Genomic DNA, 19,213 nt, shown 5'->3' on the forward strand with positions numbered 1-19,213 from the left:
ATCTTCTTCTCCATATCCACTCTCACGCTCACAATAGTTCCTACTACAAGAGCTCTCTCCAACTCTCGACAGTTGCTCGGTTATTTGAACTATTTGCAATTCTTCGATGTCCTCCACATGCAAAATACTTCTTCTTTGCTCTCTATCAACTGATGTTAGATAAACAAACACATCTTCATCATCCAAAATATACGATTGCTTCTTAGGTTCCACTACCAATGGAATGTAACCCAAATTGAGCCTCTTCGTAAACGGATATATTCCCATCTTCCTGCATATCCTCTCTTTCAACAACGAATAAGTGATCTCCTCCAACGATGATGTCTTAAAGGATATAGCATACAAACGAGCATCGGTTGGAATCCATTCGTAATCATCTCCATCCTTAGAATAATGTCCATCATAATCAAAGTGTATGTTCGTCGAAAATGGATACATTGTCTGCAATAAAAATATTTAACCACTTAAAGTTATACTTGTTTATTTAGTTATACCATTCACGTTATACTTGGTTACACAGTTAAACCATTAAAGTTATACTTCGTTATACTTCGTTATACCATGTCACGGAGTTGTGTCAGTAACCAACCAATTAGTGATAAGCCAGAACGTCTAATCTTCGATTGAATCGTCATAATTCCCGACATTCAATCATTCCTTTCCGATCCTCGATTAGTTCATGAAACCCAAATGAATAAGAATTTTTCAATTAAAACTATAAATTTGGAGTCGAGTCTTCAATTCAAAACCAAATTGTTATCAGCTTTGATTCCCGACATTCAATTATACAGTTGTTGATTATCGAATTCCCTAACAAACAGACCATTCAAACTTTCCGATCGTCGATTAGTTCATACAAATACGAAATCTTCTATCTAATCGGAATCCCGTGAATAATGAGTTCGTCTATGGTGGATTCTATACATCGGTCTTAACGACGATTTGAGATACATACCCTGTATAACGGAGTTAATAGCTCGATGATCCAGTATCCAAGCGAAGAGATCGTATTCCAAACGAATTCACGAGAAGATGAGTACGAGGGAAGTATCGAGTGGGCTTCGAGTGAATCTTGTCGGGGGGGGGGGGGGGGAGGGAGGGAGGAGATAGGAGGAGAGGAGAGAGAGAGTGGATACTCGATTAATTTATTCATTAAATCGGTCAGGGGTATTTTAGATATTAATCACATCCTCTAAGAGTATGAAAACAGATAAGAGTATGGCAGATCACATGAGAGTATAGTAGATCACTTTTTCCCTCATTAAGAGTACCTGAGCACTTGACTCATACAGACTTTTGTAACACTCCTTGGAGACCATCGTCGTTAATATATTTCTTGTACTGCATTTTAGTTGTCTCGTTAAAAACATTTTTTTATGGAAAACTCAGTGGAAAAAACCGTAGCAAGGTAAAAAGAATACAACTCAGAATGTACATCGATCGATCATAATCTTCAATCGTCGAGGCTTCTCTTCTGTATCGATCGACATCACTGGATGTGCATTGATCGATTGTTTCTTACCTCTTATGGTCAGCTCGGATAAAATCTCTTTTAAGCTCTTAAATGCTCCATAATCATCACTTTACTCCAAGATACTTCTGAACCTGAAAACATACCTAATATGATATAATATATAGTATATAGATAGTAAAATACTTATATGCCATGGGTAAAAATGGGTCAAATCCATGGTATATCAACTCTCCCATACTTACCATTTTGTTTGTACTCAAGCAAAACAAATAGACAGTCTCTCTGAAAGAGATTTGAAAACAGCAGGGACTTAAAGATACAAAACATAGAAATCATCACCTCTACAATTTCCCAAACCACATCTAAAAAATCCTAATCACAAAAGCACATTATGCAATATCCTAACTTAGCAACCAAATTCAACTAGTCTACAACTTAGCAAATCCTGTCTGACATTCCCCTAACAAATATAACAAAAAGATATTATAATCCAAAATATTTCCCAAAGATCTTATATCCTAGAAAGATTGAAAGTTGAGAATATCGATCGTCTTGTGAGATATAAAATTGAAAGTTAAGAAAATACATTATATATTATTAAAACAAATTCTGTACAAAATTAAAATTCACTTGTGAAATATAGATTTTGTTTATATAAAATTGTAAAAATTTATAGCATATTATTATTTAATAAACAATAAACATTAACTTCAATATGATAGATAGATTATGAAAAATATATGATATATCAGTAATTTAAATTTATAAAAAAATATGGAACACTTAAAATCAAAAACATATATATATATATATATATATAAATTAATACCGCCGTAAAATTGCATTACGAAATGGAGACACATCTAAAATATATAATGTTCACACTAAGTACAAATTAGGTTTGTTTGGAAACATGGATATCATTTTTTTTTTAAAAGTTTGTTTGGAAACATGGATTGTAATTTAAAAAAAAAAAATTGTTTGGAAATATGGATTGGAGTTTAAAAAATAGGTTTGTTTGGAAACATAGATTGCAGTTTTAAAAAATATGTTTGTTTGGAAACATGGATAACAATATATCAAGAAAAAAAAAGAAATGGGCTTATATTTTTTAGAAAAATTGAAAGTCCATTATATTATGAGAAACTATCTATTTGGTACCTAATCGGATTCAGTTCAGGTCTGTTTGGGTTTTGGGTTTTCGGGGTCAAACATTTCATCCTAATTCAAATATTTCTAAATTTCAGTTTGGGGTCGCTGCGGATTTGTGGGTTCAGTTCGAGTTCGGATAACCCGTTTAAATTACTTTTAAAATTTTAAAATTCATTATATACTTTAAATTTTTCAAAAACTGTAAACAAAATAATATATTAAATATAAATTTGAATAACATATGTGAGGCTACCTAAACTTAACATATAAATTAGTTTAGTTCAAATATTTGGATAGAGAACCAATAGTTATTTTAAATATTGTTGGTGTTTTAAGTATACTTTTACTATTTTAGATATTTACTATTGACTATCTGTGTATATTTTAAAGTATTTAAACCAGCTTAAAAGTATCATATATATTCTAGGTGTTTTTATATACATTAAATCTAAAAATAATTAATATATAAGTACATAAATCTATTTCAGATACATTTGGGTACCCGAAATACTTCGGTTCAGATCGATTCGTATTCGGTTCTCCAAAAACCAAAATTTTGAATAATTCGGATATTTAATCAATTTGCTTCGGGTTTGGTACTACTTTTTCGGATGGGGATCAGTTCGATTCTTCAGATTCGGGTATTTTGCCCATCCCTAATATTATTGATATTAAAAACAAATAGAAACATATTTTTGAAAAAATACATCCGCGCGTCCGCGCGGATCAAAATCTTGTTAATATTATAAGAAAAGTTACCAAATGTTTGTAATGAGTTGGTATAATTCAACATGTGGAATATGAACAAAAAAAGTGGGGATCATTTACGTCACATATTATTTTTAAAAGATTTTGACATTTTCATATCATTGTATTCATTTATAATAAATTATTTCATTATATATAAATAAATTATTTTTATTTATATACGAAATTTAATTGTTTTTATTCTCTACAAAAAGAAATTATGCATATTTAATTTGAATAAATATTAAAATAATTGTTAGTTCGTAAAATTAGGTGGTGAATTTTATTAAACAAAATCATTGTAACAGATAAAACTGAATGTTTGTTAAATTATTAGGTAGAAGAAAAAAAAATGATGTGGAGTTTTCAAAGGTGGAAATAAGATGTTGAATCTTGAAATCATTGTGGATAGTATTAGTCTTAATTTAGTTGCCTGTATTAAAATTTAAAATTATTGTATAAAACTATTAATGATAGAGATGTTAAATAAAAAATTGAACAGTTGAATCAGTAAAATGAGCATGTCAAACAATGAAAAATGATGACGTAGATTATTAGTTGTTGAAAACATTGAGTATGTTAAATAATGATGAAGTAGAGACCACCAAAGCCACATGTAACTATCTAAAAAAAAAAATTGACATTCGTACATCATCTATTATTTACAATCAATTATATGAGTAAAAATCAAACCATTTATTTTTATTTCTTATATGAAATTTATTATTTATTATTTTCTATAATTAGAGATTAAGTTTATTTCAATTTGAACAGGGAAAATATAATTAATAATTAGTAAAATAGGTTGTTGATTTTTAATAAACAAAATTATTATAGTGCTTAAAATTTGAATGTGTGTTAAATTATTAATGGAAAAAAAAACCTTGTGGAAGGTGTAAAAGTAAAAATAGGGTGTTGAACCTTCAAACAATTGTAAAAAAATTAAAACACTACAAAAATATCAATTTACTATTGTGTAGTTAGTGGGTAAATCAAACTAACACTATCAGCTTTTGATAGAGTAAGTTATAGTCATGTTACTCTACTATAACATTTTTTGTTCTTTAAGAGATTACCCTCTTGGCCATGCTTGTTGGAATAACAAAAGTCGTTGTTTCACGGATAATTCGATACTCCATTTATGGAATTCAAAGTTTTGAAGTTTCGTTTGCTCGAGACAAATATGTTTTTTTGCTTGATAAACTAAAACAAAAATAGGTAAACTTATAGAAAATGAAACAAAAGATAATGAAATAAGAATATGGTACTACTTGCTCTGATGCCTTCTTCATTCTCTTCCAGCACCAACACAACATAGCAAATGCTAGAATAAAAATAAAATACTTAAAAGTTGTATTTCATATATTACGTTAGAACTATCAACACTAGACATGTCAGACCATACTTTCTCATCAATAAGACCATGTAAAATTGTGAATATTATTCAACACCCTATTTTACAATTTTTAACACTCCACATCACTTCCTCTTTTTTCCACATATTAATTCAATATACATTCAACTATTATATCTACATTTGTTTTCTTTAATAAAACTCAACACAATGTCTCACTATTTTATTTCATATCTCTATTTTTTACATTTGTTTATAAAGCAATAATCAATAAAAAAAATTTTAAAATCAAGATAACAAAACTTAAACAATTTAAAATAATTTGATATAGTTTGGTTGGTTTGAAAATTGTTGAGATTTGGTAGTTAAAAGAAGAAACATAAGAATTTTAGGTATTAAAGTGATTATTGTAAAGATTGTTTTTAACAAAAAGAAAATCTTTTTCTTATATCTAAATGAAATGAGAGTAATCTTTATTTAAAAAAATTATATATGAAATAACCGAGTTTAAATAAATTAGCAAAGATTAAAGTATAAAATATTAATAGCCATTAGAAATACAATACTGTATATGACAATGTTGGGTCCATTTATTGTTCTTCCAACGTTGAAAACTTTCAACCCCAAATAATTCACGTGGATTTTCACATTATTCAACTACTTTATTGTTTTGATAAAACTGTTGAATTAAAAGATTCAACATGCTCATTGCTCATGGTCTAAGAGTAGCTCAAGACCAATGAGCATCCTTGGTTTTGCATGATTTTGGAATTTTCAAAAGTAACTTGAAAATCATGTTCGTCTCTTTCATTACGGAACAAAATCATGGGAAAAAACGGCCAGAGAGATTGCGGTAGGGAATTTAGATGAATTTTAAACCATTGGTGTGGAGGAAATAAGGGTGATGGAGAGATAAATATGATGATTTGGAGGATATATATGATATAGATTATTTAGTAAATATTTCAATAAAAGTCTTTTTTGTTTACAAATTTAAGGACTTATGCCTATATAATTTTCAATAAAAAATTAAAAGGTGTAATTAAGCCAATATTTTACTTGGTTATGCCCAGGACCGGTAATGATCAGAATTAAACTATATATATAAATGCAAGAGTATGTGAGGATTTGGTTGCCATCTCGTTGTTACAGTTGTGTGGACAAAACAATTATGGATGTAGATAGTGATGAAGAAGAGAAGCGTGGGAGATTAAAAATAGATAGACATTGAAAATTGATTTAACGACAAAGGAAGATAACTGAGACGTCACACACAATAACTTAGGTGATAGGTGGGATATCAAACTTGGAGCCTAAAAATATTATTCTTTGTGTTTTATTGGGCCAAAATTATTGTTTTATTAAAAAATTCTAAAATGTAATGGACACTGACGTCAAATATTTTTTATAGGATGTGATATATTGATGTGTCGACATTTCATTGGTGAATTTTTTTCTGAGTTATAAAGATCTCAAATTTTCTCTTTTACAGTATATTTATCGACTAAAAGAAAGAAAAAATATACTATTAGTAACCAAGTACTATATTTTTTGCCAAAATATTTACACTACATGTGTATTTTTAAGTTTTAATACAATACAAAATATAAATTTTATTTTAATGAAAAGGTATATTATATATAATTAGTTTGGTATTCAGTTTATTAACTTTTTGATCGCATAATCAAAGTTGAATTGATAATGCATATATTGATAAATAGTTGTAAAATGAATATGCTCGTATGTGAATAAAACATCTAGTTATAAAATATTCATACACTTTTTCATATTTATTAATTATTATTTTATATTTTGTAAATTATTATATGATTATTTTGTTTATTAAATTTTGAAAACTTCTGTGAAATTCTACACGTGCTCTTGAATGATTTAAAAGATGCTGAATATCTTATTTTAATTCGAAACATTAACAAACGAAAACTACTTAAAACTATTTAAAAAAATAAAGTTCGATACTTCGTAAAATAATCTTGCATAATCAATGGAATCTTAGTCTCCCATAGAAACCATAATTATATATAACCGAGATATTAAGTCAAAGTCCCCTTAAACAGACACAACGATAAAACAACACAGGGATAATACATGCAAATACATTTGCATATTTTCACCCAATTATCACCTGGCTTGCAATTCGTGATAGACTGTCGACAGGCCACCGTACAAGCCAGTGGGGTCAACCGCAAAGATGTCTTTACTGTGGTGAGCCAGATGAGACGAGAGACCATCTCTTCTTTGCTTGCCCATTTACATTTACTCTCTGGCTGAAGGTTGTTGGAAATTTGTTTGGCATCGACCCCGACCCGGACTGGGACACCACGCTTGAGCGTCTGCAGAATGGAACGTATGACCGGCTCACGTTCATACTCCTGCGACTTGTCTTTCAGGTTTCCGTTTACTTCATCTGGATAGAGCGAAATGATAGGAAGCATAGTAACCGAGCAAAGTCTGTGGAGCAACTAGCAAAGCTGATTGATAAGGCAGTCCGGAACAGGTTATCATCTACCCATTATTTCCTCAAGCCGAAGCTGAAAGGAATTATGTGCAGATGGTTTGAAGCTCATCCCCACCGCGAGTGACCTACGGACTTGGAGCTCTTGCAAAGGAGTGATCTATACTTTTTTCATACGTTTTCCAAATTTGTTGATTCTTTAATAAGGTTTCAGTTAGTAAAAGCCTTATAGATGTACATAATATCTTTTTAAAAGTTGATCAATAAATTTAACATTTCATCAAAAAAAAAATTATTCGCATAATAAAACTCCAAACAAACCTTGAAAATATATTGAACTCACCGCCTAGAGGCAAGAGCTGTCACGGTTAAAGAGCTCACGGTTAGGCTCAAGTATCTTGCAAAGACCCATATACGTGAAGTAGAGCACACGATCTTTAGCTCCGGTCCTGGGACTCTTGGAGTGTTTACAGAAATTCCTGAGGTGCTCCAACGTACAGTAACCCAACGTTTTTCCCAAAAGCAAAAACAACCAATTGATCTGACTCTTCCGGTCAGCAATAACCGGCTTAGCCGCCTTATCACGGCCACAAAGCTCGCATCGAACCGGTTTTGGGTTAGTCCAAACCGGATGAGCACGTTCTCTCAAACCTTTCTTCGGCGTGACGAAAACGTTCTCGACTTCAAAGAATCTCTCTCTCACATGGTAGCTCACTTGATACACTTTCTTGCAGTGTCTGCAATGTACGTCTCCGGTGATGGTAGTGATCTGTTTCGATTCAAGGTTCTCTAGGCTTTGTATCGTACCTCATTTGTTCGTCGCCCATGGAAACGGCGGCAGTGCTAGTCGAAGCAGTGCCGTCGTCGTCGGGGAGGGATTCGATGTTTGGCCCAAGCTCAGGGAAAGAGGAAGGTGATGTTAGAAGTTTTCAAGGCTCCTAAGACAAATGTTGTAGTATAGAAGATTGTCGAACCAGTTCTGAGGGATATCAAACCACTGAGAATGCAAGTACTCACTTAATCTAAGTGGAACCAATGATTTAGATGGGTTTTAAACTACTACTAATACTAGAAAGCAATAACAGAATGATACTTTCTTGACTAAAGGAAAAGAGAACTCATGGGCATAGGAATTAGACCTTGGGTGATCAAGTATCGAACTAAAGATGGCAAATGATCAATCAAACTATCAACCTTAAGCGTAGACACAATTCTAAGCAAGCTCTATGTCTAGATGAATGCTCATTTACTAACATATCTCAAACATCAAATGTCTTTGGTTGAATAATATGAAAGCAATCATTACTAACAAGTCTATTAGTTATCTTAGCACCTTTAACAACAAATGTCTTTGGCAAAGTATACTAAAAGCCTAGGAGAGTTGTCTCGGGCATTTCATCGAACACCTTTCGGGTGAGAAATGCCTAAGGATCAACAACTGGGTGGCCAACTCAGAAGATGCATTATGATTACTCTACTAGCAAGGAAATATGAATGATCTACACTAAAACATCCTAGCTCTAACCTAATCACCCTTAATCTCCCTAACCCATGAATTCAAAAGGTGATTACTCACTAATCTCCATGATTCCTCTTAAACCCATATTGGATTTCAGATTAATCATGTAGAGAAATAGATAAGAAATCAACACAAGAACATAACAATCAAAATCCAAGAGATGAACTTCTCAAGAGAGTTTTTGTGTATTTCTCAAAATCCAAAGATAATCTGCCTGGTGGCTACCAAAGATGTTTAAAACATAGGTTTTAGAAATGTAAAACGTGCATAATAAATTGCAAAAAGGTCCTTAAAAAATCGTGATTTTCGGCAGCAAAATAACGCGGAGCGACTTGCAGGTGTCGCTCCGGGAAGTCGCTCCAGGGCCGATTTTTGGTGTCTCCGGACGAGAGGTCGCGAGCGACTTTGGTGTGTCGCTCCAACGGGTCGCTCTGGATCGGGAGCGACCTTGGTAGGTCGCTCTGAGAGGTCGCTCCAGGGTCATCTAAGACTGTTCGGAGTAATGAGAACGCGAGCGACTTCATGGCGTCGCTTTAGGAAGGTCGCTCTGAGAAGTGGGACACAGCGACTTTGTGATGTCGCTCCGGGAGGTCGCTTTCATGCTCGGTTTGTCCAATGGTCACCTTTTCACCTCTTTTGAGCTCCAAATAACCTCATGTGGTACTCCAGTACCTAATAGAGACTCATGTATGCAAAATGCAACCTAAACATGTCTAAATCCTAATCTATATGATGAAAATGCTCATGGATGAATGGATAAAACAATGTAAATATGCAAGATATCAACTCTCCCAAACTTGTTCTTTTACTTGTCCACAAGTGAACTTTCTAGAACTCATAGGGAGAGAGGTTGAAGGAGGGAGCACATAGCCAAAAGAAACACAACTAGCACACTCTCTTATTACACTCTAGCTTCTCTAGGCCTATCTTAACTCTTTTTGTTCTTACACTCATCATCAAGCATCCACACATTCAAATCAACCAACTCTCACATTCATTAAGCACAAAACATCAGGTGAATTCTTGCAAATGGTCAGTTGGTCCAAGTCATTTGGTTGGGTAAGGGAAGGCTTTTATTCAAGTGATTCAAGAGGTTCAAAACATATGATCTTTAAGGTGGTTTACTCTCAAAACAAGTAGCCTTGACATTGCACATAATATATCTAAGAAAGGGACCAACTCATGCATACAATGCTCAATCTCCATTGTTCTACCCTTTTCCCAAACATACAAATCACACAATCATTTCCCAATGTCAAACCCAACTCACATCTCTCACCAAAAGGTCCTAAGAACATCAACTCTTTCTCTTTGAAATCTACAAGGGATTTTTCACAACCTCAAAACATTTCTTAGCTCTTAACAACTTTGCTAGCCCCCTTTTTTCTTTTCTCTTTTTTTCTTTTCTTTTCTTTTTTCTTTTTTTCGTTTTTCTTTTTCCTTTATTTTATTTTTTTTTTTTTTTTTTTTAGGCTGGGGGCCAAGACTTTTCAAAACTTGAGTTAGAGGCTTCTCTACTGATCCCAATAAAACAATTCACTTAAGCACAAAGAGTCTATTCTATTCTTTTTTCATTTCTCCCAAATCATAATCACAACACTCACCCCCCCCCCCCCACCTATAGCTAGACAATAGAGTGCCCAATCTAGCAAGAATGAAGATCAAGCATTATCGTTCCCGATAGTCTCAACATTATGCACATGTAAGACTTTCCGAAAAATGCCTCACTCATCAAACAATGAAAGCTTAAAAGGAGGAAAAGGTTTTGGGAGTGGTCTACCACTAGAGTTTGTCAAAAAAAAAATTGGTATAAAAGATGTGACAACTCAAGTGTGTATAGCCATGACTCAGTACACAAGGGACCATGAGCAAGAAGCATTAAGTTCGTTCAGTTCAAATAAGGTCGTAGTTGGCTTCAAAGACTGAGTTTCAGCAATCAACAAGTTTCAGGAAGAGTTTTCAAGGCTCGAAACATACAAGTCTTTTTGAGAGGTGCAAAAGCTACTCAAGTGCAACGTAGTGTTCTTTACAAGGCATTCAAAATCATTGCTCCCAATGCAAGTGAATGCAAACTATATGCTCTAGACTCTCCTAAAAATGCAAATGATGCAAACTAAATGATTGATTTTTTTTTTTATCTATGCAAATAGGTATGCCATGCATGACTCAATGAAACAACATCAAAGCAAACATGATCAAATACTTGGTACCTCCCCCAAACTTGAGTTACACAGTCTCTGTGTTGTCAAGTAGAGAGAGAGATACCTAAAAGAAGACTAATATGCAAAAATAAAATGGTATATACAGGGGAGTGTGGTGGGTTACCTTCTATGGGGAATGAGTAGAGGGAGATGCTCCCTCCTCGTCGTCTTCAGGTGGTAACTCTTCAAGGTGCTCATCAGCAGGAGTGGCCATCTCTTCAATGTAGAAGGCTTGCCCGAACACAGTTGGTTTCCTCATTTTCCCTTTGATGTCAAAGTGGAGGATGTTCTCTTTACCCAAATGGAGATCAATCGTGCCTTTCTTCACATTAACAATAGCTCCTGCTGTAGCTAAGAATGGCCTTCCTAGAATCAATGGGTCTTGAGCCTCCTCACCCATCACAAGCACCACAAAATCTGTAGGTATCTCATACCTTCCAATCTTCACAGGGAGGTCCTCTAAGATGCCCACAGGATACTTCACTGAACGATCAGCTATCACCAGAGAGAGTCTACACTTCTTGTACTGAGTGAATCCAAGCTTCTTTGCAACAGACAAAGGCATCAAGCTGACACTAGCTCCCAAATCGCAGAGACTTTTCTCAAATACCATAGGTCCAAGAGCACAAGGTAGTGTGAAGCTTCCTGGATCCTCTAACTTCTCTGGAACATCAAGCCTCTGGATGATGGCATTGCACTCATGGGTAAGAATCATCATGCCTTCCATCTCCTTCTTCTTTGCAGGTACAGCATCTTTCAAGAACTTGCTGTATTGAGGAATCAACATAAAAGCATCGATGATGGGCATTGCAACCTGAGCTTCACTCATTTGCTTCTCAAACAGAGCCTTGTACTTCTCTAGCAGCTGCTTCTTGAATCTACCAGGGAATGGAAGTTTGGGTTCATAGGGGGGAGGAACAAAAGAACTCTCACTTGCTGGAGTACCAACTTCACCATCTTTTACTGTCTTCTTCTCTTCTCCAACCTTTCCTTTACCTTTGGCTTCCACTATCTTCTCCAAGATCTCGTCATTGATCTTCTCATCAACAATCACCACTTCATCATCTATGTTGATGGCAACCCCCTCACTTAGTTTCTCAGCATCCTTGGTGAGGGTTCTAGGAGGTAACTGCTTACTACTCCTAAGGGTGATAGCCCTTGGCCTCCTTGGGGTTTTGGTCAGACTTTCCAGGTAGAGATCCTTGCTGGCGATTCTGGTGAGTGTTTATGGAAGCAAACTGATTCTCTAAATTCCTGACTGTAGAAGCAAGGTGTGAGAATTTGTTGTTGAGCTCATTGTAGCTCCCATCAATCTTGGTATGAAGGTTCTTCAACTCATAACCAACATGCTTCTCACTTCTAGTCTGAGACTCCAAGATTTGTTTCAGTAAGGTATCAGTGCTGCTCTCTTGAGGAGCAGAGGAACCAGACGAGGGGTTTTGCTGAGGCTGATAGCTGCCTTGCTGGTTGTTTCTAGGCGGATAACCACTCTGTTGGTTGTTGAGATAGGATTTCTGTTGGTAGTTGTTGTACTGAAAGTTGGGCTCTTTTTTGTACCAGCTACCATTGTTGTTGATGAAACACAGCTCCTCCTGACCTTCCAAACCCTCAACTTCATGAACAACAGGTGGTGTCTCTTGGCTTGGGTTACCCACAAAGTGCAGCTGCTCTTGGGTGGCTTTATCAGCAATGAGGAGGTCTATCTTATCCTGTAGAGCCTTCAACTCCTTCCTCGTCTGCTTATCATCTGTTCTACTGCCTCTGTCGTGGTCTCCACTGTATACTGCGTCACTCTTTACCATGTTGTCAACCAGCTCCTCAGCATCCTTCTCAGTCCTCCCCAAGAAAAATCCATTGCTAGCTGTATCCAGTCTGGCTCTGTACTTAGGAAGAGCACCACGGTAGAATGTGCTCAGCAAGCTCTCCTTAGAGAAGCCATGGTGTGGGCATTGAGCTTGGTAGCCCTTGAATCTCTCCCAGGCTTCACTGAAACCTTCCAAGTTATTCTGTTGAAAGCTGGAAATCTCGCTTCTCAGCTTAGCAGTTCTTGAAGTAGAGAAGAACTTCTCCAAGAATGCTTTCTTGCAGTCATCCCAAGTGGTGATGGAGTCGCTGGGTAGAGACTTCTCCCACTGACGTGCCTTATCCCCCAAAGAGAAAGGGAATAGCTTGAGCTTTAAGGCATCTTCGGACACACCATTGGTTTTTGACAACCCACAGTAGCTGTCGAACCTGTCCAAGTGATCAAATGGATCCTCTAGAGCCAAGCCATGATACTTGTTGTTCTCGATCACGTTGAGGAGTCCTGATTTGATCTCAAAGTTGTTGGCTGCTACAGCTGGTGCTCGGATTCCCAATCTATGACCATGAATGTTGGGGCGGTCGTAAGTGCCAATGGGTCGAGCTGCTCGCTGTTGGTTTTGTGGAACGTTGTTAGCTCCATTGACACCCGCATCATTTTGAGGTATGTCTTCCATATCAGTGTCCAATCTCTGCAAGTGAGCCTGTTGCTCTTCTTCTCTTCTCTTTCTAGCACACTCTCTCTAAAGCTCTGATGTCTGCAGCTCTTGGAACTAGGTTTGATGGACCCCTGCTCCTCAAGTTCATAAACCTGTAGATTAAAGGGAGGTGAAGAAAGAGAATCAGTAACAAAAGAAAATAAAAATGACTTAGTCTCAAGCAAGTGACTAAATCTCAATGTTTAAATCTACTCAGAATTTGGCAACGGCGCCAATTTGATGTTAGGAGTTTTCAAGGCTCCTAAGAAAAATGTTGTAGTATAGAAGATTGTCGAACCAGTTCTGAGGGATATCAAAGCACTGAGAATGCAAGTACTCACTTAATCTAAGTGCAACCAATGATTTAGATGGGTTTTAAACTACTACTAATACTAGAAAGCAATAACAGAATGATACTTTCTTGACTAAAGGAAAAGAGAACTCATGGGCATAGGGATTAGACCTTGGGTGATCAAGTATCGAACTAAAGATGGCAAATGATCAATCAAACTATCAACCTTAAGCCTAGACACAATTCTAAGCAAGCTCTATGTCTAGATGAATGCTCATTTGCTAACATATCTCAAACATCAAATGTCTTTGGTTGAATAATATGAAAGCAATCATTACTAACAAGTCTATTAGCTATCTTAGCACCTTTAACAACAAATGTCTTTGGCAAAGTATACTAAAAGCCTAGGAGAGTTGTCTCGGGCATTTCATCGAACACCTTTCGGGTGAGAAATGCCTAAGGATCAACAACTGGGTGGCCAACTCAGAAGATGCATTATGATTACTCTACTAGCAAGGAAATATGAATGATCTACACTAAAACATCCTAGCTCTAACCTAATCACCCTAACCCATGAATTCAAAAGGTGATTACTCACTAATCTCCATGATTCCTCTTAAACCCATATTGGATTTCAGATTAATCATGTAGAGAAATAGATAAGAAATCAACACAAGAACATAACAATCAAAATCCAAGAGATGAACTTCTCAAGAGAGTTTTTGTGTATTTCTCAAAATCCAAAGATAATCTGCCTGGTGGCTACCAAAGATGTTTAAAACATAGGTTTTAGAAATGTAAAACGTGCATAATAAATTTCAAAAAGGTCCTTAAGAAATCGTGATTTTCGGCAGCAAAATAACGCGGAGCGACTTGCAGGTGTCGCTCCGGGAAGTCGCTCCAGGGCCGATTTTTGGTGTCTCCGGACGAGAGGTCGCGAGCGACTTTGGTGTGTCGCTCCAACGGGTCGCTCTGGATCGGGAGCGACCTTGGTAGGTCGCTCTGAGAGGTCGCTCCAGGGTCATCTAAGACTGTTCGGAGTAATGAGAACGCGAGCGACTTCATGGCGTCGCTTTAGGAAGGTCGCTCTGAGAAGTGGGACACAGCGACTTTGTGATGTCGCTCCGGGAGGTCGCTCTCATGCTCGGTTCGTCCAATGGTCACCTTTTCACCTCTTTTGAGCTCCAAATAACCTCATGTGGTACTCCAGTACCTAATAGAGACTCATGTATGCAAAATGCAACCTAAACATGTCTAAATCCTAATCTATATGATGAAAATGCTCATGGATGAATGGATAAAACAATGTAAATATGCAAGATATCAGAAGGCGTGCGTCATCGTCATCATCACCAGCCTGTTCGCCGTCATTTTGAGGATCGTTAGTCACCGCTTGGTTTGTTTGATCGTCTTCCCAGTCGCTTTGGTTACCTCTTTCGCTCTCGTTGTCCATGGTTAGTATCAGCAAGAAGACGAGAAAGTAGGAGAGAAAATGTTGAGGAAGGAGATAGAGAGAAGGAGAATCTTTCTGTTACGCAATCATCTTAATTTTCTCTCCATAATAGCCGTTTGGATAGTAGTAACAGAGATTCAAATATTTTTTACTTATAACTTTTGTTTAATTTCAAACTAGATTTTGACCCGCGTTGAAACGCGGTTATGTTTCTTTTTCATTTTAGTTATAAAATTGATAATCAAAATTATTGTGAATTTAAAATATTAGAATTAGATATTTGGTTGTTTGGATTTGTGTCACTATTGCGGGAACATTTATGGCTAGAAATTTTAAACGAAACCGACGGATCCTGTCCTGTTTGACTTGCGGATCTATTGATTTGAAAAATATGAGTTGCGAGTGCGGTTAAAATTATTTTAGGCAGGACATGTGCCAACCCGCAAATTTCTAAAAATATTTTCTTAGAAATATATAAAATATTACAAATAGTTATATTATTTTGATTATAAATATATTAGTTAAATAATTTTAAGCTAAATAAATAAAATAATTAAAATATATATTTTATATTTAATAATACTTGTAGATCCTGCTGGTTACCAACAATTGTTTTTGCGGGTCATGCGGTTATAAATTTGTTTCTTTGTGAATTACACGGATCGGTTTTGATCCTCAATCCAGTCCTAGCATCAGTCTTGTCCGATTTTGTAACAATTATTCTATATGTTGATAATTAAGATTTAATGTAACAAATATATAATATATTCTATTAATTTAGGTTTCATAACCTTTATAAATATCCATAAATGAATAGGCTTCACATGATTTTTTTTAATTTGAACGCTTGAGGTGTTGTTGTGAACTTGTGATTAGGAAAATGCAATCGAGCTTTGTCTATATATAGTGTTTATGGTTAGGTTTGTTGTAGCTTCCTTATTATGTGGGATAATATTTCGTAATCTTCGAGGCTATCATCGAATTCTAACTGTTTTTTAATAGATTGTTATTAATTATTAGTAAATAGATTGTTATCTTCGAGGCTATCTCTAAGTCTAACAAAGAATCAATCAACTTAGAGCCATTAACATATGGCACAAAAATGAGGTGTAAAAAGAGTTATGTATCTAATCTGTTATAGAAGCAAAGAGGAACCAAACATATACATGTTCTTTGTGTGATGATATGATGTCGATAAGAGAAAAATATAAATCACCTTAGAGCAAAGTTTCATCTATAGTATAAGAGGTCCAAGTGAGAGTTATTGTATATATAATTGTATATACTATCGGTCTACTTTAATTTTAATAGAACACTAGATGATAACTCGTGCGCATGCGCGAGGTGAATTCTTATAATAATATTTGTTTATGAAATGATTTTAACATTTTGCAACACTACAATCTCTATCGATTATAAAATGATGAATACAAATGTTGGTCTCTTAAATATATCATCGTTGTTGAAGAGTTAACGTATTATATCTCATTTAAATTATTTTTAAGACTTCATATGCATAAAAAGAAATTAAGTTTTGCGGCTGACACAAATCACAAAAACCAAATAAGCAACATCGATTGTATAATGACGAAAGAGGATTAGGTTTTCTGCTCTCGATTTGTTTACCATTGACTCTCCATAAGTGATTTCATTTTCTATCTCTATAGAATTGTACTTTCGTTCTCGTTTTTGTTTCATTGATATGAGTTAAGTTTCTTTTTTTAACTTCTTATATGAATTCAGTGAATTACATAAGTGTCAATTAAAAGATATAGACATCTGTCAAAATTAGCTTCACTCCATATACATATCTAAGAATCAAAATTTTGAAAAAAAATCACCGCAAACTATATTAACAGGTTAGTGTTCAAATCAAATATATCAAACTGTTATAGAATATAAGTGCATACTAGAAATATAAATGTTTGTCTAGTATATATTCACCAACTCGGTCTAAAAATCATCTAAATAAAACAACAAAACAAATTAATTATTTCACCAGTTCGGATAATATTTGAATCCGAACGGGTAATATCCGAACCCGAATGGATATCTAAAGATAACCAAACCTAAGTATACTTAACTCTATATTTCTAGTTTATATCTCTCATTTTATTCAAAATATTTATATTAATGATTCTTATTGCTTAAAATTAGATAATATACATATAATTATGGATAAAATCATTTGCTACTCACTTAAAATACATATCAAGTCTTGTTTCTTGCATTAACAAAAGTTGCATCTAAAATTTCCAAACAACAACTAAATTAGTGTCTTTCTATTTCTAAAGTTTTATCTCCAAACCTATTAATAGTTTAATCTTTTAATTTTTTTTTAAAAACAGTTAAGTTAAAATATATTTTAAATACAAAAAACTTAAACAATGAATAATTTATTTATTTTTTCTTCAAAATTTAAATATCCGAACCTGACCCAAAATATCCGAACCCAAACATAAAATACCCAAACCCGGCTCGAAGTGTAGAAAACCCGAACAGGTTCTATACCTTTATACTAAAATATCCGATACAAACCCGAACGTGTATCCGAACGCCCACCCCTATGATATATGATCATGTGTATCTTGCTTGAACAAAAAAAAAGTTAAACCATTGATCACAAAATTTTTAATGTGGGACTTTTACCATATTTAGTAATTTATAGTCGATTTTAAAAATTCAAAATATAATATATAAGAAAAAATCTAATTTTGTATTATATTCTTAATGTGATTGTTTTTTTAATAGTATAAAATTAAACAAAAAAAGAGAGGGTAGAAATTTTGTTTTATCAAATATGTATTATTCATAATCATTAATTGTCATATATATGTTAACCATATTAGGTAATTCCGTAGCTTTTCTTTAAGTAAATAAAAAATATTCTTTTGTACATTATTAATTAATTTGATAGTTAGTTTAATAAAAAACATAATATATGTTTATATAGACCAACTTATTTTTTTAACAATTCTAAGAATCATTCTCGTGATGACACGTGACTACGAAAACATGTTGTAATGCTCCATGATTATTGTATAGGGGATAATTCGCTTGGTTTACTTATAATACAGTAGATTGTTGGTTTAATTTAAGTTGTCTGGTTTTAATATAATAGCAGTGTCTAACATAATTACATTATAACTAACTAGATATGGTCCGAAAATTAAGTAATATACTAACAAACTTGAAACAGTCCAAAACTTAAATGACAACTTCAATGGTAAATAAATTTAGGACTTTAGTTTAATAGAGTAGATGATTCCCAATACTTTTATACAATACTAGTATTCTACCCCGTATTGCATATGGGGAAAAAATGATGAATTAATTATGTTAAAATAGGGGAACATTATGTTTTGTAGCCAAACTTATTGACGGATTCATGGTAAATATTCAGTGAATTGCAATACTTGTCGACAACGAATATATATACCTGAGATCTATTAGTATAAAAAATCAAACATCATATAATTTTCCAAGTTTAAAAATAGTTCTCATGACCAAATATACAATTTTGAAGATAAATATTTCCAACTCAAATGATAATATTCCAAATTTTACAAAAGATAAAATGATAGATGGAATTTAATTTTAGAAGATTAGATTTAAAATATAGATTTAATTATGTTTATATATAGATATATTAGTTTTGAAGTTAGTGTTTGTGATATATAAAATGTTGGAAGTACGAGGTTTAAGGTTTTGTAAAATATTTGAGACGAAATTTTGAAAATATTAAATTTGTAAAGTGTATCTTTAAGATTTGGTGTTTAACATTGAAAATATTAGATTTAGTATTTAGATTTATGATTTGGGGGATAGGGTTTATGTATAGATATTAGGGTTTGGAGTATAGTGTTTGAGGTTTAGATTCAAAACTAGTATTACTCCAGTGCTATGCACTGGTCAATTAAACGTTTAAAAATATTTAATCATTGTCATAACTTTCAATCAAATATATATTCAAAAAATCCTTTAATCTGCTTTTCATTAAAAAAGAAACTCTTTTTCTTGAATTTTTCTGTTAATTCTTTCATAAAACTT

At 34.0% G+C, this 19,213-nt stretch overlaps 1 protein-coding gene and 1 non-coding gene across 2 annotated transcripts; one reads left to right on the plus strand and one right to left on the minus strand.

Annotated features, from left to right (window-relative positions):
• Positions 1-7,546: 7,546 nt before the first annotated feature.
• LOC106355008 lies at positions 7,547-8,012 on the minus strand. The gene is made up of 2 exons (XM_013795034.1): positions 8,008-8,012; positions 7,547-7,937 (listed from the first exon to the last, which is right to left on the minus strand). The coding sequence occupies exons 1-2, from the start codon at positions 8,010-8,012 to the stop codon at positions 7,547-7,549; spliced, it is 396 nt and encodes a 131-aa protein (XP_013650488.1).
• Positions 8,013-12,852: 4,840 nt separating this feature from the next.
• Positions 12,853-12,959, plus strand: LOC125576851. The gene has a single exon (XR_007315274.1). It is a non-coding gene; the product is annotated as a small nucleolar RNA R71 (small nucleolar RNA).
• The last annotated feature ends 6,254 nt before the right edge of the window (positions 12,960-19,213 follow it).

This window comes from Brassica napus, chromosome A7, assembly GCF_020379485.1.
Source record: "Brassica napus cultivar Da-Ae chromosome A7, Da-Ae, whole genome shotgun sequence".
Taxonomy (NCBI): Eukaryota; Viridiplantae; Streptophyta; class Magnoliopsida; order Brassicales; family Brassicaceae; genus Brassica; species Brassica napus.